The sequence below is a fragment of the Mirounga leonina genome, unplaced genomic scaffold (assembly GCF_011800145.1).
Source record: "Mirounga leonina isolate KUSES-001 unplaced genomic scaffold, KU_Mleo_1.0 Mir_53, whole genome shotgun sequence".
Lineage (NCBI taxonomy): Eukaryota > Metazoa > Chordata > Mammalia > Carnivora > Phocidae > Mirounga > Mirounga leonina.
The window spans coordinates 85,262,036-85,288,575 of record NW_023270807.1 but is presented as its reverse complement, the minus strand read 5'-3'; the positions used below and the strand labels follow the sequence as shown (position 1 = coordinate 85,288,575).

General features: G+C 40.6%; 1 protein-coding gene across 4 annotated transcripts; it reads left to right on the top strand.

The window, feature by feature from the left end:
• Nucleotides 1-26,317, top strand: SLC18B1 (solute carrier family 18 member B1). 4 transcript variants are annotated; one of them, XM_034990678.1, is made up of 15 exons: nucleotides 1-288; nucleotides 375-442; nucleotides 2,205-2,344; nucleotides 6,669-6,764; nucleotides 7,453-7,526; nucleotides 8,818-8,965; nucleotides 12,014-12,170; nucleotides 16,329-16,465; nucleotides 18,649-18,750; nucleotides 20,780-20,871; nucleotides 21,994-22,089; nucleotides 23,753-23,827; nucleotides 24,742-24,835; nucleotides 24,932-24,981; nucleotides 25,205-26,317. In XM_034990678.1, the coding sequence occupies exons 3-15, from the start codon at nucleotides 2,303-2,305 to the stop codon at nucleotides 25,269-25,271; spliced, it is 1,230 nt and encodes a 409-aa protein (XP_034846569.1). In that variant the 5' UTR covers nucleotides 1-288; nucleotides 375-442; nucleotides 2,205-2,302; the 3' UTR covers nucleotides 25,272-26,317. The 4 variants fall into 4 exon arrangements, with proteins under 4 accessions (XP_034846569.1, XP_034846568.1, XP_034846567.1 ...); XM_034990676.1 differs by lacking the exons at nucleotides 1-288; nucleotides 375-442 and adding an exon at nucleotides 879-1,103; XM_034990677.1 differs by lacking the exons at nucleotides 1-288; nucleotides 375-442; nucleotides 21,994-22,089 and adding an exon at nucleotides 878-1,103.
• The last annotated feature ends 223 nt before the right edge of the window (nucleotides 26,318-26,540 follow it).

Sequence of the window (26,540 nt, the reverse complement as noted above, 5' to 3'; positions counted from 1 at the left end):
AAAAAAGGAAATGTAATCATCAAAGAAATAATTCAAAAAAATTTCCCCTTTATGGTTTGATGTTAGATTGGAGAGGGACTGTAGAGTACATTGTGATTGGAGAAGCTAGTGGGGGTTAGAAAATAAGATTCTGGAAAGCCACTTGAAAGAAGCCGGGCTACAGCTAATCCTTCTATTTTGAATGGCTCTGAAGACTCTTCTTACCTACCCAAGGAATTTCTGCATAAACTTCAAGACCCAAGGTAACATCTCTTCCTCAGGAAGCCATTCTGGCCTCACTTAGCCAAAGTAAGTAGTTCTTCCAATATGTTTCTATTACAGAACTCATTGCATCACAATAAATTATTAACATAGGTGTCTGTTTTACCTGCTAGGTGGAGGTATGCTACTTGAGGCTGGATGGAGGCTCATTCATCTCTAAATTCACAATGACTGAAACAAGGTGGTAACTCAATAGTCTTTTAAATTTTGTGTTGGCCCCAAATCAAGAATTTCCCAGGCCTCAAACGTTAACTGTTCCCAAATAGTAAGTAAGGCTGAAGATAAGTGAAGCCTGTGTGTGTGTGTGTGTGTGTGTGTGTGCGCGCGCGCACGCGCAAGTTGTGATTGTGACAGTAAGGTGGTAGCCTATCTTTTCTCTGCCTATATCAGCTTCCTTTCTTACCTTTGGTGGAAATACATTTTACTCATTTTAGGCTAGGAGGAATGTAGGTAGTTCTCCGCCCACCCCACCCCATACAGAATGAAAAGTACAGCTTATCCAAGGGCGTGAAGTATGGTAGTACCCTGTGTCTTTAAAAAAAAAAAAAGGGCGCCCCTCCCCCCCCCCCCCCGCCCTGCCCCCGCCCCCGCCCCCGCCCCGCCTCCCGGAGCGCCTAGGTGTCCTCCCACGCTGCGGGCAGCTCCAGGGTCACCGCTGCCCGAGGGGACTCGACAATGCCAGGGTCAGGCTGAGCACGCGCCGCCAGCTCGTGGCTCCTGCGAGGTCGAGTCCGAGGGCGCCCGCGGGCTTGGACCCCGGAGCCGCGGCGCCAGACCCCGCGCACCGCGCATCGCGCGCATGGACGCGCGGGGGGACCAGGAGGGCCCACGCCTCCGCGGAGGTAACCGAGAGCGGCGCGGACGGGCACCCCTTGGTGGCGTGGGTTCTGTCCCCTTTATCGACGATTGAATTGGTTTTAGCTTGGTTGGTTTGGGAGAGGTTCGAAAAGGCTGGGGCCTGGCGGGGGGCTTCGGGTTAGAGTTTCTCTCTCTCCGGAGCGGGTTAAAGTTCAGGGCCGGGGTGAGCGAAGTCTCTGAAGACTTTTCTCCTCTGTAGCGCTGCTTTTATAAATACCGTGTGTTTGGGAACGCATTCAAATAAGATGCCATTAGACAAAGGTGAACATTACATTTCGAGCACCTACTGTTGCTCCCTCCTTTAACTTTCAGTTCCCTTCCTCATCTATTCCAGAAGTTTTACAGAGATTCTTGAGACTTCCTCATCTTGCACAGATTATTTTTTTCCTGGACTGCAATAGCAACCTCTGAAAAGTAGAGCAAACCAAGTAGTTTTCTTACTTGAATTTCTTTTTCTCCAAGCCATTGAATTTAAAAATGATAAATTTGCTGAATATTTGAAACTGAGTAATTGACCTGTTGCCTTTAAATTAAATGAACACTTAGCCCTGAAAATAAGTATTGAAATAGTCAATGCAAAAGGCCAGTTATTATGTAACATATGTGTGGATTTGTGGGACTTGTCTTTCCAGCAGCATTCCATTGTAAGTATTCATTCGCCAATTAAATGCTTTAGCTTGTTTCTCCTGCTTACACTTAACTTCAATACTACCCTAGAATGCTTAATGAACAGCTAACTTGACGTGCTTAGAACATTTTGAGTCCATGTAGCATATATATGAAGCTAGTAACTGGAGAAATTACATTATACTTTAGAGAGCAGTACCCTTTGGAGATCTCCTTGTTGCCTCCTCCTTCTTGAAGGAATTTATTAAGGTGGAAGAAATAGTGAAGGCAAGACAGATCAGATGGTTTGATAAATTCTGTCCTGAAAATGATATGTTTTCAATTACATTTGGTCAAATGTGCTATATTCAAAATAGCTCTTAGCTCTGCAAATATTATCTTCAGCGTGCACAAAAGCGGCAAACTTTGATCAGTAATCCCAATTATATGCCTGTAATTGTAGCATGTTTGCATTTAAGGTGATGACCCTCCAGGAAATGCAAGAGAGACACCCAGACAGCTTTCAAAAGAACAGCTCTTTGTACTGATATCAGCAGCTTCCATTAACTTGGGTTCTATGATGTGCTATTCTATCCTTGGACCCTTTTTCCCCAAGGAGGTGAGACATTTTTATATTTTTATGAATTTTAATTTTTTAAGAAGCACTTTGAATTATTTCATTTTATGGTGTGTAAAATGTAAAAATCTGCATTTAGTAAAGATGATGCATATAACTTTAGTAAACAGTAAGACTTCTGATGGATTATTTGATACCAGAGAAAAAAATCCAGTCAGAAAGAAAATCCTCTTGGGAGATAACTCACCTAAATATAATTGATCTTCTGAGGATTACTTTGCTTACCATGTAGTTTGATCAATCTTTGTTTGGTTTCTGCAACTGAAACAAAGGGGGTGCTCTGAGTAATCGAGATTTTAGCATTATTGCAAAAGGTCTATGCTAAGACCGGAAGTTTGTCTCCTGGAGTTTTTAGCTTATTAAGATTTTGGAATTAGAAAGACATGGTCCCACTAAATCCCCCTTTTTCGACTTGAATTTCTTATGGGATCTAGTAGTGATGGTTTGTGCCAAGGAGGAATTCTGATTAATATTTGCTAGTTCCTTCCAATCATTGCCTTTTATGTGGCTTTATAGGTCATGACACAGACTCAAAGGGAATTTTTTTTTTTAAGGTTTTATTTATTCATTTGAGAGAGAGAGAGAGTAGGGCAGAGGGAGAAACAGCCTTCCCGCTGAAGGCAGACGCTTAACCAACTGAGCCACCCTGGCGCCCTGACACAGACTCGAAGGGAATTAACTCCTCGAAAATCCACCTGAAATCTGGAGGTGGGTGGGATGTAGCCTGAAAGGACTGGTACTGGCTTTGCACTCTTTGCCAAAGCCTCAGCTCTTACTGCACTCTCAGTCCTCTCACTGCCTTGATAACATGGAGTCCTTCATTCTGTGCGTTACCAAGGAGGATGGAAATGGCTTTTCTGCTGAAGGAACAATGTGACTCTGTACCCATACAGTGCTTTTTAGTTTTCCGTGTGCTTTCCCACATGTTTATCCCATTTGGTCTCTGCAGCTACTCCATAACGGATAGGCAGAATAGTTAGAATCCGATCATGTTGCCAACGAAGACAAGACTCAGGAGTTCAGTGACCGGCCTAATTTACTTCTCTTTACTGAATGGGAGTGGGAGGGTTAATGGCCTCCCGCTCTAGGGTATGCAGGCATTGGATGTGTTAGGGCAGAAAAGAGATCAGGAAAATGTCCCTCTCTTGTCAATCCATTGGGAGTGAAAAAAACGTAAGTTGCAGAGTATTTGGACACCCTTTACCAAAAGGCTATTCAAATTGTTAGGAGACTCTAGAGAAAGGAATGGTTAATTTTGTCCTGTGTGAGGGTAGTGAGGGAAGGAGAGAGAGAGGGAAACAAAGGGGTAGTACTCAAAGGGACTTCATGGGATAGATCCAAGGTGAGTCTTGAGAAATGTAGTTCTCAAGGTGAACAACAGAGGCGAAGGTGTTGTAGGAAAGAAATAGGTTGAGATAGTCATGGGATTACCAAAGTAAATAGCATGTTCTTGGGGAAAGCAGACAACTTGATGTGGCTTGGGCCTGGGCTGGAGGGAGGTCCAAGTGGAGGCAGCAGATCAGTGGAGGCAGGGGGAGCTGGAAGGCAAGGGTCCTTTCCTGCATGCCAAAGATGTCAGCGAGAAGTCATCCGGGATGTTTGAACAAGACAGAGTAGCCTGATCAATTTTGGGTTTCAGGAAATAAAATGATGGGTAGAGCCTCTGGAATTAAGAGAAGAACTAGAGTAACTGGAACAAGTTAGCAGAGCATTTCCTGGCTTAGTTGGAACTCAGAGCAACTAATATTAGCTTCCTCTTAGTGGAATACAAAGGAAAACCAGAGTACAGATGTGTGGTTTTTTATTTTTTTAATTTATTTTTTTAAAGATTTTATTTATTTATTTGATGGAGAGAGAGAGCAGAGTGAGAGAGAGATCGCACGAGGTGAGGGAGGGGCAGAGGGAGAGGGAGAAGCAGGCTCCCCGCTGAACAGGGAGCCTGAGGTGGGGCTCGATCCCAGGACCCTGAGATCATGACCTGAGCTGAAGGCAGACGCTTAACCGACTGAGCCACCCAGGAGCCCTGATTTTTTATTATTTTGTTAATAATTTTTCCAATCTTTTTAAAAAAAGTTGACATAGAGTTGACGTACATTGTTATATTAGTTTCATGTCTACAACATAGCAATTAGACAGTTCTATACATTATGCAGTGCTCACCACAATGAATGTAGTTTCCATGTGTCACCATTCAAAGTTACTGAAGTATTGATATTCCCTATGCTGTACTTTTAAGTTTTTGATTTAGTTTTTTTGTTTACAGGAGGGAAGGCTGAAGGAAAGAAGACAGAGGCAGGGAGAGAGCATTCTAACTTTAAAAGATCTAGATACAAAGAGTGGGCTCTTCCTTTTCATTTCTTATTAAAATAAAGCCTAGTGGTTGCCAAATGCCCTGGGAAAACTTACCTTTCCTCCTGCATGTATCCTTCCTATTAGCTAGAGCTAATTAGACAAAGGAGAAACAAGGCCCTTAAATTCTTGTGCAAGATTCCTATTTCTACTCATCCTTTTTCTGGCACCCTCCTTCTTTGTCACAGGACAACATGTGAACTAGAAATTGCTTTTAATAGCTATTTGTGCTTTTCTAATGTGAAGCAGCCTTCACATTCCAAAAGTGATATTTAGCTGCTGCCATGGAATGTAGTTCCGGGATATCTGAAGTCACCATCCCAGCTCCACAGCGAATGTGGGAACCTGCTCAAGATGGAAACTATCATGGCTGCCATGACCGTGTAATTTTTGCACGTCTGCCTCCTCATCTATAAAATGGGGCCAGCTAAAAATTCATACCTTATTTAACAGTTGTTAGAAAGCATGTAAAACAGCACTTAATAGAGATCCTGGCTCATAGTGAGAGTCCAATAAATGTTAGTTGCAAAGCCATTGTATAAATAATGCCAGACACTAGGATTAAATACTTATCAGATCGACTAAGCAAAGGACATGCATGGATAATGGGACTTGACCAGTGAATGTTCTTTCCATATCTTTATTGACTCCTTTGATGATACCTTCCTGTTGAGGTGCCCACTGAGTTTGCTAGCACTGCCATAACGAAGTACCACAAACTGGGTTGCTTAAACAACAAATTCATTGTCTAACAGTTCTGGATGCTGGAAGTCTGGGACCAAGGTGTTGGCAAGGTTGGTTCCTTCTGAGGACTGTAAGGGAGGGGTCTGTTCAGGCCTCTCTCCTTGGCTTATTGATCGCCGAGTTCTCATCCCATCTGTCTACTTTTGGTTTTATTGCCTGAGCTTTTGGTGTCAAATCCAAGAAATCATTGCCAAGACCAACGTCAAGAAGCACCCCCCTTTGAGGAGTTTGACAGTTTCAGGTCTTATATTTAAGTCATTTTGAGTTCATTTTGTGAGTGGGTGTAAGACAGGGGTCCGATTCATTCTTTTTTTTTGTGGACGTCTAGTTTTCCCAGTGCCATTTGTTGAAGAGACTATCCTTTCTTCCTTGTGTCCTTGAAACCCTTGTAGAAGATCAGTTGACCATATGTGTGTGGGTTTAATTCTAGGCTCTCTAATCTGTTCCACATGTTTGTCTTTATGCCAGTACCATGCTGTTTTAATTACTTCAGCTTTGTTATTAATTAATTAATTAATAGAGTGTGCATGCATGTGTGAAAGTGGGGGCAGGGGGCGGGGCAGAGGGAGGGAGAGGGAGAGAGAGAATCTTGAGCAGACTCTATGGCCAGCACGGAGCCCCACTGCGGGGCTTGATCTCATGACCCTGAGATCATGACCTGAGCTAAAATCAAGAGTCAGATGCTTACCCGACTGAGCCACTCAGGCACCCCTGTAATTTATTTTTGAAATCATGAAATACGTTGCCTCCAGCTTTGTTTTTCTTTCTCAAGGTTATAAAGTCAACAATTCCTTATGGGTATGGTGAGAGAACAGTTTTCATGTCAGAGACTAGGTTTTACTCTAGTTTCCCTTCCTTCCCCATCCTGCTTATTTTAAAATGATAATCTTTGGGGCGCCTGGGTGGCTCAGTTGTTAGGCGTCTGCCTTCGTCTCGGGTCATGATCCCAGGGTCCTGGGATCGAGTCCCGTGTCGGGCTCCCTGCTCGGCAGGAAGCCTGCTTCTCCCTCTCCCACTCCCCCTGCTTGTGCTCCTGCTCTCGCTATCTCTCTCTCTGTCAAATAAATAAATAAAAATCTTAAAATGATAATCTTTGAAATTGCTATGCAGATAAAGGTTACAAGAAAACAATGCTCTGATCTAATAGCTCCATCTTTCCACATGCATGAGAATTTGTCTTTCAAACTTTGTTTCCTTTTCTGTTTCTTTAAAGGCTAAAAAGAAAGGAGTCAGCAATACAGTTACGGGTATGATCTTTGGATGTTACGCTTTGTTTGACTTGCTGGCATCTTTGGTATTCGGAAAATATGTAAGTATTAAAGTTCATATGAACATTTTAATTTTTATATATTGTGTAATGAGTTATTCTAATTTGTAAGTCTAGAATTTCCATTGATACAGAAATAGCCACCATTATATTTTATGAATTATGGTGTTGATGGTTCCATTCTTAGGATTGATTGATTTTTTTTTTAAAGTTTTTATTTGAATTCCAGTTAGTTAACATCAGTGTAATATTAGTTTCAGGTGCACAATATAGTGATTCAACACTTCCATGAAACACCTGGTGCTCATCACAAGTGCCCTCCTTAATCCCCATCACCTATTCCCCCCATCCCCCCCACCTCCCTTCTGGTAACCCATCAGTTTGTGCTCTATAGTTAAGAATCTGTTTCTTGGTTTGGGTCTCTGTGTCTTTCTTCTCCTTTGCTCGTTTGTTTTGTTTCTTAAATTCCACAAATGAATGAGATCATATGGTATTGGTCTTTCTCTGACTGACTTATTTCATTTACCATAATGGGTTGATTGATTTTTCACTTATTCCATGTTTGCAAGCAATGTATGTTGTCATTCCACTAAAGAATTATTATAATCTTATATTAATTGTATATGTATATTTCCTAAACCTTATATTTTCTGATGCAGTGGATTTGTTTATGTGGATGTGGACTTGTAACAGTCATCAATTTACCACTCTTCTCTGACATTTATTATAGCTTGTACAAATTGGAGCAAAATTTATGTTTGTAGCAGGAATGTTTGTCTCAGGAGGAGTTACAATTCTCTTTGGGTAAGTCATGTTCTGATATGTTTGGGAGCTTGAACAGATTTCATCATTTATCTTCAGTTTAAAATGTTAATGGATTCTTTAAATCAGTCAGTACCATTGATTGCCTGTTGAGGGCCCAGCATGTAGCTATTGGTGAAGGGAACTGGGTGTTTAGAGGATAGGGCAAATGAAGGAAAGGGTCTTCTAAGGACTTACCGTTAAGTGGCTTCTGAATCTGTTCATCAGGGCTCCTACTAGTGTGAGTGACAGAAACTTAACTCACTTTTCTGAGTCACGGATATATTGTGGCTCAAGCGCAACCTGCATTAAAGAATCAGCTGAAGCACCTCAGGAGACAGATGTTAAAATAACGTCATCGGAAATCTTTCTCAAGCTCCTGGTTTTGCTTTCCTCTTCTTGTGTTCTTGGACAGGCTGTCCCCTTGTGGTAGCAAGAGTTCCCCAGCAGCTCCCATAGGAAGAATTCCCCAGCAGCTTCCCACTTTTCCTGAGCTTCCAGTAGATTCACAGAACGGAGCCATTGGCCTGATCTTTGTTGGTGACCCATCCCTGCAACACGGGCAGTGGGGGGGGGGAGGTGGGCTCTCTTATTGGCCGGGTTTGAGTCATGTGCTCCCTTCGGAATGGTTCCCCCCAGTGCTGTTTCCCCGGAAAAGGGAAAATAAGTGCCAGAGGCAAAATAGCTGTAGAAGTTCATAAGCTTAGAGTCCTTGCACCAACAACAAAGTGGCAAATCATATGGAAGAGCCTGCACAACTTCTTGGGGAACATAGAGGAATGGAAAGAGTATGGTAAGATTATGATGAAGTAAGGTCAGGAAGCCTTCATATCCAACTAAGTGGTTTTTTTTGTTTGTTTTTTGTTTTTTCACTTTTTCTTTTTTTGCAGGGGAGGAGGGATGGCCTTCTATTTTCTTTATTCTTTTTTTTTTTTTTTCCCCCTTAAAGATTTGAGTTCTACCACTGAGGGGTACCTGAGACCAAGGAGTCTTTTTTTTGTGTATGTTCTTGTTGGAGTGATTCTACATACTTCAGAAAGCCGATTTAGGATTATCATGTAGAGGCCCAGTTATGTCAGCACAAAAGGGCAATGAAACTGTCACTATGACTCAGACTGTCACCCAAAAAAGAGATAATTCCCTTCTACTGAAAGTATAACAAAGCAACTGAAAAAAAAAAAATCATATTCTAAAGAGATTTATTGTGAGAGCTGTGGGTGAGATACTATTTTCAGTGAGTCGAGATACAATAGAAACCAGCCTGGCATCTGTGAATTGTCTTGTTCTTTTTTAGTGTATTGGATCAAGTTCCAGAAGGACCAATATTTATTGCTATGTGTTTTCTAGTGAGAGTGGCAGATGCAGTCAGCTTTGCGGCGGCAATAACTGCTTCTTTTTCCATTCTTGTAAAGGCTTTTCCAAATAATGTGGCTACGGTGTTGGTATGTATTTCGTACATGTTTCCTATGTTCCTCTTCATGTAGGCTAAAATATTTGCCCTTTCCAAGTTGACACTTTCTTTGAGATCTGCTTTTTCCTATTTTCGGTGTTTTGGTTACCTTTTACCCCAATTACTACTTCCAGCAGCAGGCTGTCAGCAAATGTACCATTAGTCTTATTTAGGTCTCTTCCTAGGCTTAGGATTCCCTCAGTGAGCAGTTTGACAGGTAAGTGTGGTTCACACTAAATATTCTTTTTACCATTAAAAACAAAACCGAACAAAACGAGCTCCCCAGTAGTATTTTGTTGTCTCTCTGTACCCAGACTGTGACTGAGCAACAGTGGACAATTCCCTGGTGGCCAGACACTTGATTCATGCTCGAATCCTTCCTCTACTTTTCCCACATTCATGGTAGGAATCTGAGAGAGCTTGAAGTCCTTGCGTGCTCTCTTACTTTCCCCCAAATGCAGAACTTGATTGACATGCATTCCCATATATTGCCTGGACATCTAATATTAGTGACATACCAGATTTCTGTCTCAGCTCTTGGCTACTCTCTCAGACCCCAAGCAGGCTCTCTTATGGCTCTCTCCTCTGGACCCATGCACTCCTGAAGGACCTGTGGTTTGCATATCAGACCAAATGCAGCCCTCAGAAGGAATAATTGTCCTTTAGACTTTAGGACCTCATCAGCTTAGTGCCAAGAATGCCCTTAATTATCCATATTAATACTGTAGTTTTGGCCATTAGTATTTTTGCTGTGTAGGTAATTATTTCTTCCCACTTTCTGTTAAATATCTGTATCTGTAGTTAGCTAGCTGGCTGCTCAGGCTCATTTGAGGTTCTGGGGCCGTGTGGCATGCAGTGGTGGCCACCGTAACAGGTGTGCTATTTACATTTCCCAGAAATACATTTCTCAGAAATGGTTCAGAAGAACACGAGGCCATTGACATGCTCTGTGAAACAAGGTTTTGTGGGTAAAATGTTTGGAGTGTACCTGCGGTCCTCCAACTTTCACGTGACTGTATTAAGGCTCTGAGAAATCCTGTAGTAAAGATATTTTATTTAATTTTCCACAACTCAATTTGACTATGGAACCACTTTTTGACTCTTCAAGAACTGCTGTTCTGTGGAACACTCTGGAAGGTGCTGCCCAAGAAATTCCTGTGATGATGGCAATAGTCCCTTCGATTTTCTGATCGATAGGGGAGATTCATGTTGCCATACCCCATTTCTGTATAAAAATTGCAGCCAAAAGCTGACACACCTAACATGGTAGTTGATCTGGATGGTTTCCTTGTGACTAAATGCAGAATTCCTATATTCTTTATGAAATTGAAAGTTACCAATGGACTACTTTTGTGTCCTCTGTGAGGTCTGAGGATGCTAGGTTGCCGGCCACAGTCTCTGCTTAGCACCCCTAAAGACTAGATTGGTTTAAAATGGCACAATTTCTATACGAGTTTTTAGTAGTACAATATCTTCCATAGCACTGTTTTGTTGATTTTAATTTTAACCAAAAAGAATTTTATACGGTACAAAATTCAAAAGTTGCCAAAGGAAATATAGAATGTAGTGAGTGTATTTTATATATTACTTTTTCTCACCTTCATGGGCACACCTGTTGTCCAGGCACGCAGTCCAGCATCGTTCTCGCAGGAGGCCACAGAGATTATAGTTTCCTTCTAGAGTGAGTCCATGTATGTATGAACAGGTGTGAACATGCTCACACACAGGACATGATTCCTTCCCCCTTTGCTCCCTTTACACTGGTGGTAGCATACTCTACACTCGTCAGAGCCTTGCTCTTATACTAACAGTGAAATCATCTTGGGAGTTCTTTCTCGCCTACATACGAAGAGTTTCTTACTCTTTCTTTCCCTTTAGTGGCACTTTATAGTTCTCCATTACATGGAGGTAACGTACAGCCATAGTTTACTCAAAGTGTTGATGAATATTTAGATTGTCTACATCTTTTGCTGCTGTGAGCAGTGCTGCAACACCTAAGCTTGTGTAGATACCACATCACATCTTTACGGCTGTGCCCACAAATTAAATTTCCAGAATGGCATTCTGCGTCAGAGAGTGTGTGCGTTTGTAATATTGATACATTTGCCAAATCGCCCTCCTGTGTTCATTCACTGGCACTGTATGTGTGGGTTGCTTTCCTCACTTTCTTGGCAGCAGAGCGTTTGATGGCTGATTGGTTAAAACTTGTATCTTGCGGTTTAACCGTTCGCTTCTTTTGAAAGTGAGGATGAGTTTTGTTTTACATGCGACACATAAAACAAAATCCAAATAGCTCTTAGGCATATACTAAGAGCTATTTGGATTTTGTTTTATGTGTCAATAGTCTACTTAGAGCATTTGCTCATTTTCCTATTGGGTTGTTCATTTTTCCCCCCCATTGATTAGTATTAGCTCTCTTGATATAATTGGGGAAATTAGTCCTTTGTCAGTATTTTTTCCCTGTTCTTCATTTGTCTTTTGATGTACTTAACCCATTCATTGTTTTTCATATTTTCATGTAATCAGATTTATGAATTTTTTTCTTCTGTGTCTTGTGAGTTTTATGTTGCAATTAGAAAAACTTCCCCACCATAAGTATTACCAAAAAAAAAAAAAAAAAAAAAGCCTGTCGGGTGCCTGGGTGGCTCAGTCGTTGGGCGTCTGCCTTCAGCTCAGGTCGTGATCCCAGGGTCCTGGGATCGAGCCCCGCATCGGGCTCCCTGCTCTGCGGGAGGCCTGCTTCTCCCTCTCCCACTCCCCCTGCTTGTGTTCCACCTCTCTCGCTGTGTCTCTCTCTGTCAAATAAATAAATAAAATCTTTAAAAAAAAAAACCCTGCCATATTTTATTTTTCTAGTATTTCTATGATTTCAATATGTATGTTTAAGTTTTTGGCTCATCTTGGGTTTGTGTGGGTTTGTGTGTATAAATTGTGAAGTGGATAGAATTTTTTCAGATAGTGTCCATTAAATCTTTATTTGTTAATTCTTCAAACAAACTATAATGACTCAATTTTCTTTCCCCCCCTCCCCCATTTTTAGGGAAGTCTTGAGATTTTTTCTGGACTGGGACTAGTGTTAGGGCCTCCTTTAGGTGGCTTCTTGTATCAATCCTTTGGCTATGAGGTGCCTTTTATTTTTCTGGGATGCATAGTTCTGCTGATGGTACCACTCAACGTGTACATTTTACCTAATTATGGTAAGACCACATTTATTACTCATTTTAAGAATCTGAAATTTAAGAATTTTTATGCCTTTATAGGAGACCAATTTAACAAATACTTTATTTTATATAATCGGTAATAGATTTATGGAACACCCTGAAAGAACTGATTCTCTTTTCAGAAATGTTGCTGTAGGCAGTTATATGAATTTCTATATATTGCAAATTCTTTCTAACCTTTAGAACTAACAAATATTTAATTTCTCATCATAAAACATCCCCCTGTGAAGTGCCCATCAGAGGTCTTCTTGGACTTAATTCAATATTCAGAATGACAAGTTATCAAAGGCCAGAAATGGCACTGCCTTCTTGGAAGGCCTGCAGGCAAGAGGGCGGGCTCAGACCTTCTCCCCAGTGGTCCTCCCAGCTGCCAGTGGGAGAACACAGAGCAGCATCGGGCAGTAATGGTGGTCACCCTGGCTTCAAACCTTCATGCCACATAAGAGTCAACCTATCCTGTAACAGCTGCACGGACATAGCTGCTAGGGTCGCCATGAGGGACACGCCCGAGTCAGCACACTCAGGGAGACACCAAGCATGGTGTTTCATTTCTAGTTCCTTCTCTACAGATGACATTTACCACAAAAAGGTTATTTTTATTACCAGCGAGATTGCCTAGTAACATCGTTGGCATTTGACCCTTATCAGGTGATGAAGGGAACAGAGCTGGAGAGTTAACTTGAAGGCTGGAGAGGAGAGAGCTAGAGAAAGTTTCTAGAGAAGCACTACCCCCCTGAAACGCAAGGTGGTGCTGTCAGTCTTTCTGCTTATAAGAGTGGTTTCTGTGGTCGAGCATCCTGGTTGCTTGGTTCACAGATGAACACTGGGCTGATAATCAAGAAACTGACACCAGGTCAGAGTCTCATGCAGTGGGGAAAAGAGTTCTGTCAACGCTTTACCACACTGTGTAGGGAAAAAAGACTTTGCTTATTAATTCATGGTAGGACAGGGTATTTAGAACTTCTGTGATGAGGCCCTGGACTGCCCCCTCATCTTTACCTCTAGAGTCTTGGCCTGCTCTCCTTATCTCCTTCCTCCCCCCACCATATGGTATCTTTTGCAGCCCCTCCTGACTGCCACCAGCCTAGTTACTTGGCACTTATTTCTCCTCATTTCTGTTACTCCTCAATTAAAACCTCCCAGCATTTTCATTGAACTTAACAAGGCCCAGTTAGCTATATTTTCATGAACAAAATGGTTTGGCAGAGTTGCTGTTCATCTATGGAAGGATCTTCTATTTAGATTGAATGGAAAAAACTGGCATTAAAAAAACTCTGAGATTGATAATGTAAGACTGTAAATACAGATTTAGGTGTTCCTGTGAAGGAGTACTTACTAAAATTAATGTTTTTGGAGAGCTTATGGATAGAAGCTAGAAAATGAAATTTTCTTTTATTTTGATGAGATTGGCAGAATTTTGTGTCCTACAAGTTCTACCCCACTCCTTTACCTCCTTCTAGACTCATAAGACAGCGTGGTTCTAGCTTTGGGGTTTTAAGAGTCAACTTTAGTCTCTCCCTCTCTCTCATCCTTTGTATCTGCTCACCAAGTCCCCTCTTCTGTACTGCTCTAATGAAGTATTTCTAAAATGGTCACGATGTGATGTGCCAGTCCTCTTATTAAAAATCCCTAAATCTGTGAAATGGGAACTTTGTCTTGAAAGCCATGAGGAACTGTTGTGAGATTTTAGTAGAGGAATCACATGATCTGAAATCTCTCCCCTTCCCATCTGCTCTGACCCCTTCTCATCCTTCAAAACTTACTTGGTGTTACCTCTTCTGGGAAGTCTTTCTGAACCTTCTCAATCATCCAACTAAATGCCGCGGTGGTCAGCATTTTTCCTGCCCCCTCACACCTAAGGGGTACCCCACTTCCCTCCCTGCTTCCCCACCTCTAACAATAGCTTCCTGTGGCAGCATTGTCAACCAGGGGTCCCATCCCCCTAAAAGAATAGGGCAGAATTGTGGGGAGCAGAGACAGTACCCGAGTAGCTTAGAAAAGCTCCCCAGGTGATTCAGCCATGTGTCTCTTGCAGCAGATATCTCATCCTAAGGGGTTTTCATTACTTGAGTTTCTTCCACAGTTTAATTAAACTCATGTATGTGTTTGCTGCTTTGGGCGTTCTTAGGTATTCTCATTGTGATTTCTCATTTTTCCCACTTTGGATTTAGAGAAGGTGACCATTTCCGCCATAATAGTTTATCTTATACCCTAAATCCATAATGCCTTTTATATGCAAATAAATATAACCGATTAAAATTGATCTTCTATAATTTATATCTCAAAGGTGACTAATGAACATCTTTAATAAACCATTCAAAATCCACACCAAATGAAGTTTCTCCCTGCTGGCCCTTTTGCACCAAGCCATATGGTGGTGTTTGTCCTCTTTCTAAGTCTAACTGCACACCTCCTGTAGTTGAGCATCCTGGACTGTGCTCACATTTGGTTCACCATTGACTATTTGGCTGATAAATAAGAAACTAACATCATGGTTTAACTTTATCCCTTGGATCCTGACCAAGTCTAAATGTAACACTCAAAATTCTTGAACCATTCTTTGTACTTTTTTTTTGTATTTTGCTCCATACTGGATCCTTATTCACCAAGAATTAAGTAATGAACCATGACAAGTGTTTTTGGAGAAATGAGAATCTACAAGTGCTGATCCTCGCCCTCGAAGAACTTCCATGTCCACACCTGGCCAGTATCATCTCTGGTCCAGCACTGGAGCAAGTCCTGACTGGTCCCCTTGTCTTCATTCTCCCCAAGGCCACAGAGAGGTCTTTTTAAACCACAGATCTGATTCCTACCCCCTTGTTTGGATTCCCTAGGGACTTCTCAGGCTTCTAAGCATGTTTTACAGAGTCTTGCATAAACATGCTTCTGCAGTATGATCTCTTTCCACGTTGCTGGTGACCCCTACGCCAATCTCCATCCTCCAGCTTTGCTTCTCTCCTTTCATTTCCTCAAACACAGAATAGTTTTCCTGACTTCTGAGTCTTGGAAGGTACCATTCCTGGAATAATGTGCCTGGCTTATTCTTTCCTCTTTCTTTGCTTGCTCATCTTAAGCTCATGCTTTGGGCATCAACTTAGATATCACTACTTTAGGGAAGCCTTCTTTATATGGCTTTCCCTGATTTTGTTTGTTTGTTTGGTTGGTTAAGGCAGTCCTCTCATATGCTCTGAAAGTTTCCCTCCTAGCTCTCTCCATTCCTTCCTGTAACTTCTTTGTGAGGACAGGGCCTGGGTCTGTCTTCTTTGCCTTTGTCTGCCTAGCGTTTTGCATGGTATCTGACTCAGCAAAGATTTTGCTCAGTAAATTAACGGGAAGATAGGAAAATCACCCAACAATAGTCAACAATGTAAAATGAAATGTAGTTTAGGTGCTGAAAGGTATGGTAGAGACCAGAAGTGAGGTAGGAAACAGAGGAAGGTAAAATTTGTGGGCCACAGCCAGACCTTACAGAGTGGATAGAATTTGAAAAAATAGCAGGAGGAAAAGAAAGGAGTCATGGCATGTGACTCGAGGCTTGGAAACAACCATTCCTATTGCTGGGAACAGTGAAGAAGCTGGGTTCCTGCAAGGGGAATGCTAGAAGTGAGGTCCGCGCAGTTGACCTTGAATGCCAGTGTAGTTTACGCATGATTCAGTAGCACCCCTCTCAATCTGGTGTTTTCTTTGCCATCAGAAAAAAAAAAAAATTTGTTTTGTGCTCTTTGATGAACTTAGATTCCTTCTCACTATACACACATTGTTCCTCGATAAAGCTTCTGGCTTTTCCCATGCACCAAATCTAAATTTACATATTCTCTGTCCCATCTGGGAAAGGCCTCACTTGCTTCTCGTTTATAACCTGTAACCTAAGACCTCTCTTCTCCTCACACTCTGCTTCCACTTGATTCTTTATGAATTTGAGAAATTGTTTTTAAGAAAACTCAATCGGGCTTCTAGGTTTGAATAATTTATATGCAAATATAGATAATAGGCAATTTTAGGCAAACTCAGAGGTGCAGTTATTTTGATTACCAAATAAAGATGGCCTTACCAATTTTACTTTTCAAAATAGTTCAAAATTTTAATTACTCTGTTTTGTTTTGTTTTTTTTCTTTTTTAAATTTTTACCCAAAGACTCTGATCCAGGCGAACACTCATTCTGGAAACTCATCACTTTACCCAAGGTCGCTCTCATAGCCTTCGTCATCAACTCGCTCAGCTCATGTTTTGGCTTCCTTGATCCTACTCTGTCTCTCTTTGTTCTGGAGAAGGTAGGTAACCTGATTGTCAAAGAGCTCTGCACTGTAGAAGGTAGGTATGATTGCTTGCTCTTGGGTCCTGCTTGTGGAAAGAGCTCTGGATAACTGTGAGAGGGAGACAGGGTGAGAATTGCACCCCAGTGTAGCCTGTACCTTCCCTCTGTGACATCCCTTTGACTAGGGGTCTGATTCAGGGTAAACGAAAGAAGCTTTTCACTAAGTGGCCTGAATACTTGTCTCCTTTTCAAGGTCTTGCTTGAGTCATCACAGGTCTGGCTGCTCGACAAGGACACTTTCCTCTACTTGTTTGAATTCCAGTGAGACATTTGGGGTACTCAGTAGCTCATTTAATGTTCTTCTCTAACAGATCCCCTCTGGGTTCACTTACTTTTTAGGCTATTACATACGACGAAATGGCTATGGAATATATTAATCTGGGATGGTAGAAAGGAATCAAGAGTCTCTCTCAATTTTTTTTTTTTTTTTGAGTGCTGGAAAATAAATGTTGAATTTAAAAGTTGGTTGTTGTAGAAATTTGCTCTTAGATATTTCTGAAAAAAAGATTAATAATGTGATAAAGTGCATTACTAAGTCTGATAGTTAATTATGCTGAAAGAATTAATATGTGTTTATAAAGGCAGAACTCTAACTGCAGCCCACACTGTATGTGAGGTATGGGAATTCAAAAAGCACAGTTACCAGAAACACGGCTCCTCGAAATCACTAGAGACGGTTTTGGGTGTGTGAGATACCCAAAAAGATTTGTGGAGACTGTGGAGACTGTGATTTTAGTGCCTGGCCCAACATTTAGAAAATAATATAATATCTTGCGTGAGCATCCATGAGGTAACAAGAAACATATTTTGTGTTTATGATGACACATGCCCTTCCCATCATCAACAATGTCATTTTTCTATCCTCTGAAGAATTTCTGCCTAACCAAGGAAAAAATATCATAACCAATCTTTGGTAAATGCAAGTTGCTCATAACTATTTTATCAGAAATCTTTACAAATATTATTTTCTAAATACATTTTCTAAATACACTTAGAGATGTAGCTTTGTATTTTCCTGTTTTTCTATCAAAAACCTGTTGCCATTCTTCTGACTTCTCACCAGTTGTTTGAATTGGCAGCTTACTGTCCCGTCATTTGTCACCTAGCCTTTTAGGGTAGGAGGGTTCCACCCTGTCTCCCCCAGTTATAAAATCAGAAGAAGACACCTCTGACTTTTTTTCTCCCTACTAGTATCTTTAAAGGACTAGTTTGTCATAAAAAATTTTAAAACACATATGGACTGATATATAAATTTCATGGGCTTACTTAAAAGAATTAGTTAAGGAAATTAAGGAAAATGAGAACAACTTAGTTAACCAAAGAAAGGTGGTAATAGTTACAATGTCAAAGTTGTGTGGTAGCTTACTGTTTTAAAAGCCTTTTGTAATGTATCCTACCATCTAATTCTTTAATTAGATATTAACATCCCTTTGAAATGGTTAGGATAGATATCATCCTCAGTGTTTTTTACACCAGTGCATTTCAGTCTATGAGCAGTCAGCATCACCTGGTTGCTTATTAGAAATGCATATTCTTGGGGTGCTTGGGTGACTCAGTAGGTTAGGTGTCCCACTCTTGATCTCAGCTAAGGTCTTGATCTCAGGGTCGTGAGTTCAAGCCCCATGTTGGGCTCCATGCTGGGCATGGAGCCTACTCAAAAAAAAAAAAAAAAAAAAAAAATGCAAATTCTCTGGTCCCATCCCATACCTTCTGAATCAGAAATCTTAGGGCTGAAGTCTAAGAACCTCTTTTTTTTTTTCATCCCTTGAACCAAGGCACGTTAGCACCTTGTTTCCAACTAAGAACGTCTTTGAAGCTCTCCGAGTAATTCTAATGCACACTAACGTTTATGAAACGCTGGTTTACATGTAAAAAATGCTATGAGTCATAGAAGCAAAATTATATGTTCAAAATCAAATGCTACAAAGCAAGACATCTAGGACTTTTGACCTCTGGTTAGGTTTTTCTTCCCCTCATAGAGAAAAAGGAATCCGTTTACAAAAGTAAGATCACAATTAGGAAGGATGCTGAGTGGTAGCAGTTCAAGGTGACAAGAACTGAAGAAGTGGCTAGAAAAGATTTATGTTTATTTTAAAAATGACTTAAAGACATAACTCTAATATAAAATTTCTTTTACAGTTTAATTTACCAACTGGATATGTGGGACTGGTATTCCTGGGTTTGGCACTATCCTATGCCATTTCTTCACCATTGTTTGGACTACTGAGTGATAAAATACCAGTACGTACACTGAATCTACATTTAAGAATCACTTTTGTTTATTTAGGCCAGTGGTTTTCCGACTGTACTTCTGGAACTCTAGAGGTCCACTAATTAGAATTGATATTCAATCTTTTAAAAAAAAATTCAGCTTATTAATATATAATTGAGAAATAAAATAGTAAGATATTTAAAGCATACACCATGGTGATTTGGGATCCAAATACAAGAGTGCCTTCCATCTAGTTAATTAACACATCCATCACCTCTATATCATCTTTTAATTTTTTTTTTTTGAGGGGCCAAGAACATTTAAATTCTATATTCAATTTTTGGAGTCGATGGAGAGGTTCCAGTGTCTTCCAACCTGCCATCACTCTGAGAAAATTCACTATTAATTGCTTCTTCTGGGGAAAAAGGAGTCTGTACTGAAGCTGTTGACAAACTATTGGATTTTCTAAAGGAAAAAAGTCCCCTGATGCAAAAGAACATTGGGATTGGCCTTAAAAATTAGGGCGGAGTCCCAGAAGTAGTTAGGACTTGGGCACATTGAGTGGAGATAATTTAGATTTTCTGTGGGCATGAAAGGATTGGCTACATAAATATACATTGGCTATCCTGTGGCCATCCTGATAGAAAATCCCTTCTATTCTCCTTTGCCTAGGTCTAAACCATTCAGTCCAGATGATTGGTATACAGTACTGATCACCAAATCTCCAGCTTCTGTGGCTTTAGTGGGTTTATTTATTTTGCGTTTCTCCTCTTCATTAAACTTACATAAGTATTTATCAAGACCTAAATTACATGGTGATTGCTTCGTAATCTGGGTGACAAAAAGCAAGTGTCTTAAACAGCATTTGGAGCTTGGTTTTATAAGACTGTCTTTTTTTTTTTTTTTTTTTTTGATCCCCACTTCTTTTTTTAAATTTTATTTTATTATGTTAATCACCATACATTACATCATTTGATGTAGTGTTCCATGATTCATTGTTTGCATATAACACCCAGTGCTCCATGCAGTACGTGCCCTCTTTAATACCCATCACCAGGCTAACCCATCCCCCTCCCCTCTAGAACCCTCAGTTTGTTTCTCAGAGTCCATAGTCTCTCATGGTTCGTCTCCCCCTCCGATTTCACCCCCTTCATTTTTCCCTTCCTACTATCTTCTCTCTCTCTTTTTTTTTTTTATTAACATATAATGTATTATTTGTTTCAGAGGTACAGGTCTGTGATTCATCAGTCTTACACAATTCACAGCACTCACCATAGCACATACTCTCCCCAGTGTCTGTCACCCAGCCACTCCATCTCTCCCACCCCCCACCACTCCAGCGACCCTCAGTTTGTTTCCTGAGATTAAGAATTCCTCATATTGGGCGCCTGGGTGGTTCAGTTGGTTAAGCGACTGCCTTTGGCTCAGGTCATGATCCTGGAGTCCTGGGATTGAGTCCCGCATCGGGCTCCCTGCTTGGCGGGGAGTCTGCTTCTCCCTCTCCCACTCCCCGTTTGTGTTCCCTCTCTCGCTGTGTCTTTCTCTGTCAAATAAATAAATAAAATCTTAAAAAAAAAAAAAAAGAATTCCTCATATTAGTGAGATCATATGATACATATTAAGACCATCTTCTATAACTGAGCAGATATTTTGCCCCAAGAATTTTCAGCCTGCACTCAAGTAGTTTAAAAGGAATAATTTTATTGGGTACTTTTTAAATAATGTGACTGTGGATTGCATCTACCAGGTAGTTCCTTGTGGTGCCTGCTTTTTAAATTGTTATTTTTGGAATTGTTCATCGTGTGCAAAATCTATAATACACTCCCTTCCCAAGGAATCCCTGTCCTTAGAAACTCCGTAGCTCGGGGTATATTGTCTTTGCTTTTCTGTTTACCATCTACCTATTTTCTCTTAAATGTAAAGTTTTGTTGTCTTCAATGTATTTGGATTTTTTTCATGTCCTGGCTTGTGTTCTTCAATGATTTTTTTTGCATATGCTTTGTTTATGGAGGAGCTTTACCTCTCAGGGTTTTTTTGGACTCTCCTTCTCTTTACCAGCATCTGAGGAAATGGTTTCTGGTTTGGGGAAACATAATTACGGCAGGATGCTACATGCTCTTAGGACCTATCCCAGTCTTGCACATTAAAAGGTAATGTTTTTCCTCTTTCTGCATTTTTGGCAGAATAGCGTTAAGAATTATTAAAGAAATTTTTGGTGGGACGAGGGCATGGCTTCATATTTTGAACCTTATTACTTCAATAATTACCTTGATTTAGGACTATAGTGAATTGTTTGTTAGACTGGCAGTATTTTACCTTATTCGGAGCTAACGGTAGTACAAGCCAATAGAAATAGAAATGCCTAAAATCTATCTCAAATGAGGAAAAATGCTTCTTTTCCCTTTGCATTTCAACTGCACGCTTGTTTGTACTTTATTTTAAAAATAGCATTTGTTGCTACCTACTTTTAGCTGATAGTTCTTACAGTATGTTTTTGTTTTTTCTGTTCTTTCTTGATCCTTGAGACTGGGATCAAATTTTCTTTTGTTTCTGTCTCATTCTTAGCATGTAGTAGCTGCTCATTGGAGCTTGTTAAATGTAATTTGTTTGCTGAAATAAAGGGAGCTTAGAGCTTTTCAGGTAATCCTGGGATAAAGTGTGACATGGAAGAGCAAGGATCTCAGGGTCCTTCAGATTTGGGTTTGCATCCTGCCCTTGCCACTTACTAGATATGGGAACTCCGGCAAATCATTTAGCTTTCAAGAGCCTCAGTTTTCTTATCTGATCATAGTGCTTACTTGGCAGGATATTGCTGCAAGGATTTAATGGGGAAATGGATATTAAGTAAATGGCACAGTGCAGGAAGTGGAACAAAATTAGTTTCCTGTCACTTCCTTTACCACTTCCCTTCTACACCATTTTTTTCAGTCAATTGAACTTCAAAGCTAAGTGACTGAAGTAGCAACATTAACATTTAGCCAGTTTTGAAAAGATTTTGTATGGTGATAACCTCTTATGTTGACTCCAGGCAACATGTGTGACCAAAGAAATTGAGATATCATGATGAATTGATTTCCCCCACCCCCCCCACCAAAATGTAAGGGTGCTATCACTGAATGAAGTGGGATCAGATGGGAATGAGGCAGACTAGTCATGTAATCTGTGAAACAAGATCTCTGGGATTCAGCCTGCCCTCCTTAATGTGAGGTTTTGTGTCTGTCAACATGCTAATGTTGTTTTGATTTGTTTCTTTCTCCAAAACTCTTTTGCAGTCAGCTCTGGCTGCTGGTGCTAATATTAGTCCTGAACGGTATCTCTGCAGGAATGAGTATAATCCCAACTATCCCGGAGATCCTCAGTTGTGCGTAGTAAGTTACTTCTGTGCTTGAGGAGCTGTGTTGTGAATAGCAGGGAGCATCACACACTTTCTTGAATTTCTCAGTTTTGTAGGATGTTGGAGTTTTTTTCACAAGACCAAATCTTCATGATTTTATGTCACACAATATTGTGATATAGATAGTATATGCAATAATACTATAGTATAGAGGACAATATATGGTAATATTAATACAGCGATAGGTAAAATGAGTTGTGGATCGAGGCTTGGCTTGGTTTATGTCTAGGAACACATATACTTTTGAAAAGCCAAAGCACAATGGGAAGGTCTCAGCATTGTTTCCTTCTCGTGGAGAAGGTCCACAACAAGGGCATACAATCACCAGGTAAAATGATTCTAGTACCATTTCCAGTGTGTTGGGGGGTTTAGGAAGTGGGGGTGGTTCCTACACCACCAAACAACTCTCCAGAACCAGCTAGGTGTCCTACAACGCAACTCAATTCTGACACTATCTACCTGGAGAGAACATCACATCCCGCAGGTGAAGGGCTCCGTCCCACAGACTGCCCTGTGCTGCAGGTGCTCATTGCAAGTCCAGGTTGTTACGTGTACTTGACTGACTGGCCTGTAAATCAGAGGTTCCCATGACAACGTCCTTAAGTTCAATTAATTTGCCAGAGTGATTCACAGAGCTCAGGAAACCAGTGTACTCATTGGATTTACTGGTTTATTACAAAAGAGATTAAAGGATATAAATCAACATGCAGATGAAAAGATCCACAGGGTGAAGTCCTGATAAAAGGAGCTTCTGTCCTTGTGGGGTTTGGGGCCCCGCACACTGGCATATGGAAGGGTTCTGCTTCACCAACCTGGAAGCTCTCTCATCCTGTCCTTTTGGTTTACTAGGGACACTTCATTACATACCCACGGTTGATTAAATCAGTGACCATTGGCCATGGATTCAACCTTCAGCCCCTGTCCCCTCCTCAGAGGTGGGGGGTTCCAGGAATGAACTGAAGGTTCTAACCCTCTAATCACATGCTTGGCTCTCCTGGCATCCAGCCCCTAAGACTCAACTCATTAACATGACCAAAGGCACTTGAAATTGCTTTCCCCAGGAAATTGCAAAGGTATTGGGGGCTCTATGCCAGAAACAGGAGGTCTTCCTGTTATATAGTAAGAAATATATATTTCTTATTATAAATCCCAGTATCACAGCAGGTATTTGTCACTTGGCCACCAGTCTTTTGTTTAGGAGGCATGATGACGAAGAACACCAAGGGATCTGGAGCAGGGAGAATAGCACGAGCTCTGCTGGCTCAAGTCAACAATTCTCCGAGCAATAAGGAGCTGCCTCTGGGTTTTCTAAAAGTTTCCCGTTATTCTCCTTGCATGTTCATCTCATTTTAAGATTTTTTTCGTTAATTATGTGTTTTTTATGAGATTTCATGCAAATGGGTCATGACTCAATGTCATGCTTTATGTATGCAATAAAATTATTTTTAGAAAACCACAGAGTCAACATAACTATGAAAATTCCTTCAAATTAGATTAGCTTTTCATCTTAGAAATGGAGTGTTCTGGCTGTTGGTTTTGTTCAGATCATTTCCGGTCTATTTTAACTTACCTGTCACACACTATTTGCTTTCATGTAGGTTTCCCTTTTCATAACATCTACTCTTGTGTGTCTGCAGCGAAAATGGCTTTGAAGAGGGATTAAGCACCTTGGGACTCGTGTCAGGTCTCTTCAGTGCAATGTGGTCAGTTGGGTGAGTAGCCATTTCATTCACACCCGCCAGATGGAAAATGCTGTCTTCATTTCCGTGAAGAAATTGACACCGAGAAGTCCAATGAATTGCCGAAAGGCACCTAATCTGTTTGGAGCAGAGCTGGAGTCCTAACCCACCCCCTCTGCCTCTAAGATCAGTGGTTATACCAGCAGCTTTAAAACCTCATCAAAATGGTCCCCTATGTTTTGTCATTTTTAAGTGATCTTTCTAAGTTCCTTTAATGGGCGTATCTCAAGTTTTAAAAATGTATTCATTTCTTCATTCATTTGTTCATTTTTTACTCTTTGCTATACCTGGGGGGTAACCATGTGCTGTCATTGTAGTATATCCCAATAAATATGTACCAAATTAAATTATTTTAAATACAAATACTGAGGGACGCCTGGGTGGCTCAGTTGGCTAAGCGTCTACCTTCGGCTCAGGTCATGATCCCAGGGTCCTGGGATCGAGCCCCACATCGGGCTCCCTGCTCAGCGGGGAGCCTGCTTCTCCCTCTGCTTGCCGCTCCCCCTGCTTGTGCTCTCTCTCTCTCTCTCTCACAAATAAATAAATAAAATCTTAAAAAAATAAATAAATACAAATACTGAGAGGAATAGAGAGAATAATATAAAGATTCTTTTGGGGGGCGTGTCACCTTTTTAAAACTTTTCTGTAAGGCACCAACTTTTCAGAAACAGTTATAATTTTAGAACTGTTTAAAAAATTCGAACATCGTCATTATCAAGTACAATTGTTTTCTCACACCCAGTGCTCTGTCCAGGAACTGGCTTTTGTCTTTAGTGCTTACAGTTCCAATTTAATGAAGATTTATGATCGAGGAATTGTGCAGCCTTTAGGAAGTAATTCTTTTTGTTGTTGTTAACATTATTTAAGACTCTTCTTTTTATTGTTAGTGCTTTTATAGGACCAACACTGGGTGGATTTCTGTATGAGAAAATTGGTTTTGAATGGGCAGCTGCTGTCCAAGGCCTTTGGGCTCTAACAAGTGTGAGTAATCAGTCTTTTGTTTTCATCGTCCTTACATTTGTGGAAAAATGTGACCTGAAGAATTGGCATTAACCAGTCCCTTTAATTGTTTTCAAGGGACTAACGATGGGCTTGTTTTATCTGTGGGAGCACTCACGGAGAAGAAGGTATGGTCAACTCTTGAGCTTTTTTCCCCTTTAAAAATCAACCTGTGGGAATGGAAAAGAAATAACCATTCTATATCTATTTTTCCAGTCAGCAGATTTCTGGGCACTCAAAGCCTCATTACTTGGTAGATGCATTTAGGGGGAAAGGTAGAGATGTGGGTACTAGGTTTTTTTTTAAGATGGGAAATATTGAGGTTCTCTTCTTTTTTTTCTTTCAATGCAGATCTAAACTCCAAAATATCCTGGGTACAGAGGAGGAACGGACTGCCCTCTTACCTGATGAAATCTAGCCTTAAGAATTCTGGATCCATACGCATTGGGAGAAGGATGCTCCTGGCCTTGAACATCAAAGTTAAAAGGGTGTTCTTAATATTATACACAAAACCCCATGGACTCTATACAAGTCTCAATGCATTTTTGGATTGTCCTGTGTTGGGCTGTCCTGAAAAGCTGGCCTGCTAAACCAGCCATATTTGCAACATTAAGTATGAGAAGAGCAGTTGAAAATCAGCAAAAGTTTGTGTTTTGAGGTGATCAGATTTGCCATTGAAGAGGTTATTGACTCTCGATCTCCTGTTTCCTCTGTTTACTTTTTAAGTGCACTAATTCTGTGAATGTACCTTTTCTTTATTAACAGGGAAATAAATGAATTAGTTTGATATGCTTAAAAGTAATATAAAGATTACTCAAAATGTATAGAGTAATTACTGTGAAATCAGTTTTTAAAAGGCATGCTTTCTCTGTGTCCTAAGATTTTTGTTCTTGTTCAAAAGGCAAAATTCCTGCCTCCCATGCAAAAACTCTATAAAATTCCCAGGCCCTCAGCTTTTCTAGAAGTATTGTTTTTGTGAGAGGTATAAGAATAACATGACTTCAGACTTCCCTTTTTGTAACATACTTTGAATTAGGATATGGATTTATAAACAATGCTTAGTGAACATTATCCATTTCCCTTATTGTCCCTATTTCAGTTCTACCACCTGTTGTTCTTGTTTTTTTTTTTAAACATATTTCTGGTAGATGTATCCCATTCCCAGAGCAAGTGAGCTCACAGGAATGCTTATTGTATTCTAGGGAATGGATTCATCTGATTTCAAGTGCAATCCATGCTGTTGCTTGATATGAGTGAATCCCTCTTGTGTCATTCTCATACCTCCTGATGTGTTTTCATGCAGTAGTAGCCACATTTACACTTTTTTTAAATAAAAGTAATGGTTTTATCTGTGTATTAATTCAAAAAGATTTATTGAGTGACTTCTCTGAACTGACACACTGCGAGATGCTAAGAATTTAGGTGTGATCAAAATAAACACAATCTCTGCTTTTACGGAACTTATATTCCGGTGGAATGGACAAACTATAAATAAATACCAGAATCTCCCATTATCCTCCAGAGTTGTCATGAAGGGAAAAACATGGTGATACGAAAGAGTAAGTGACTGAGGAATTCGGTGTGGGGTCCTAATTTAGATAAGGCCTCTCCACGGAGAGGAGACTTTTGAACTGAGACCTGAAGGATGAGAATGAGGCAGTCATCCTGAGGGAGAGTCTTCCCTAGT

Bases quoted from the DNA above. Each gene is read 5' to 3' on its own strand.
- SLC18B1 (XM_034990676.1), top strand. From the start codon at position 1,061: ATGGACGCGCGGGGGGACCAGGAGGGCCCACGCCTCCGCGGAG. The intron at 18,751-20,779 runs GTACGTACACTG...TCTCTTTACCAG, and splicing joins TACTGAGTGATAAAATACCA to CATCTGAGGAAATGGTTTCT. The intron at 22,090-23,752 runs GTAAGTTACTTC...GTGTGTCTGCAG, and splicing joins GAGATCCTCAGTTGTGCGTA to CGAAAATGGCTTTGAAGAGG.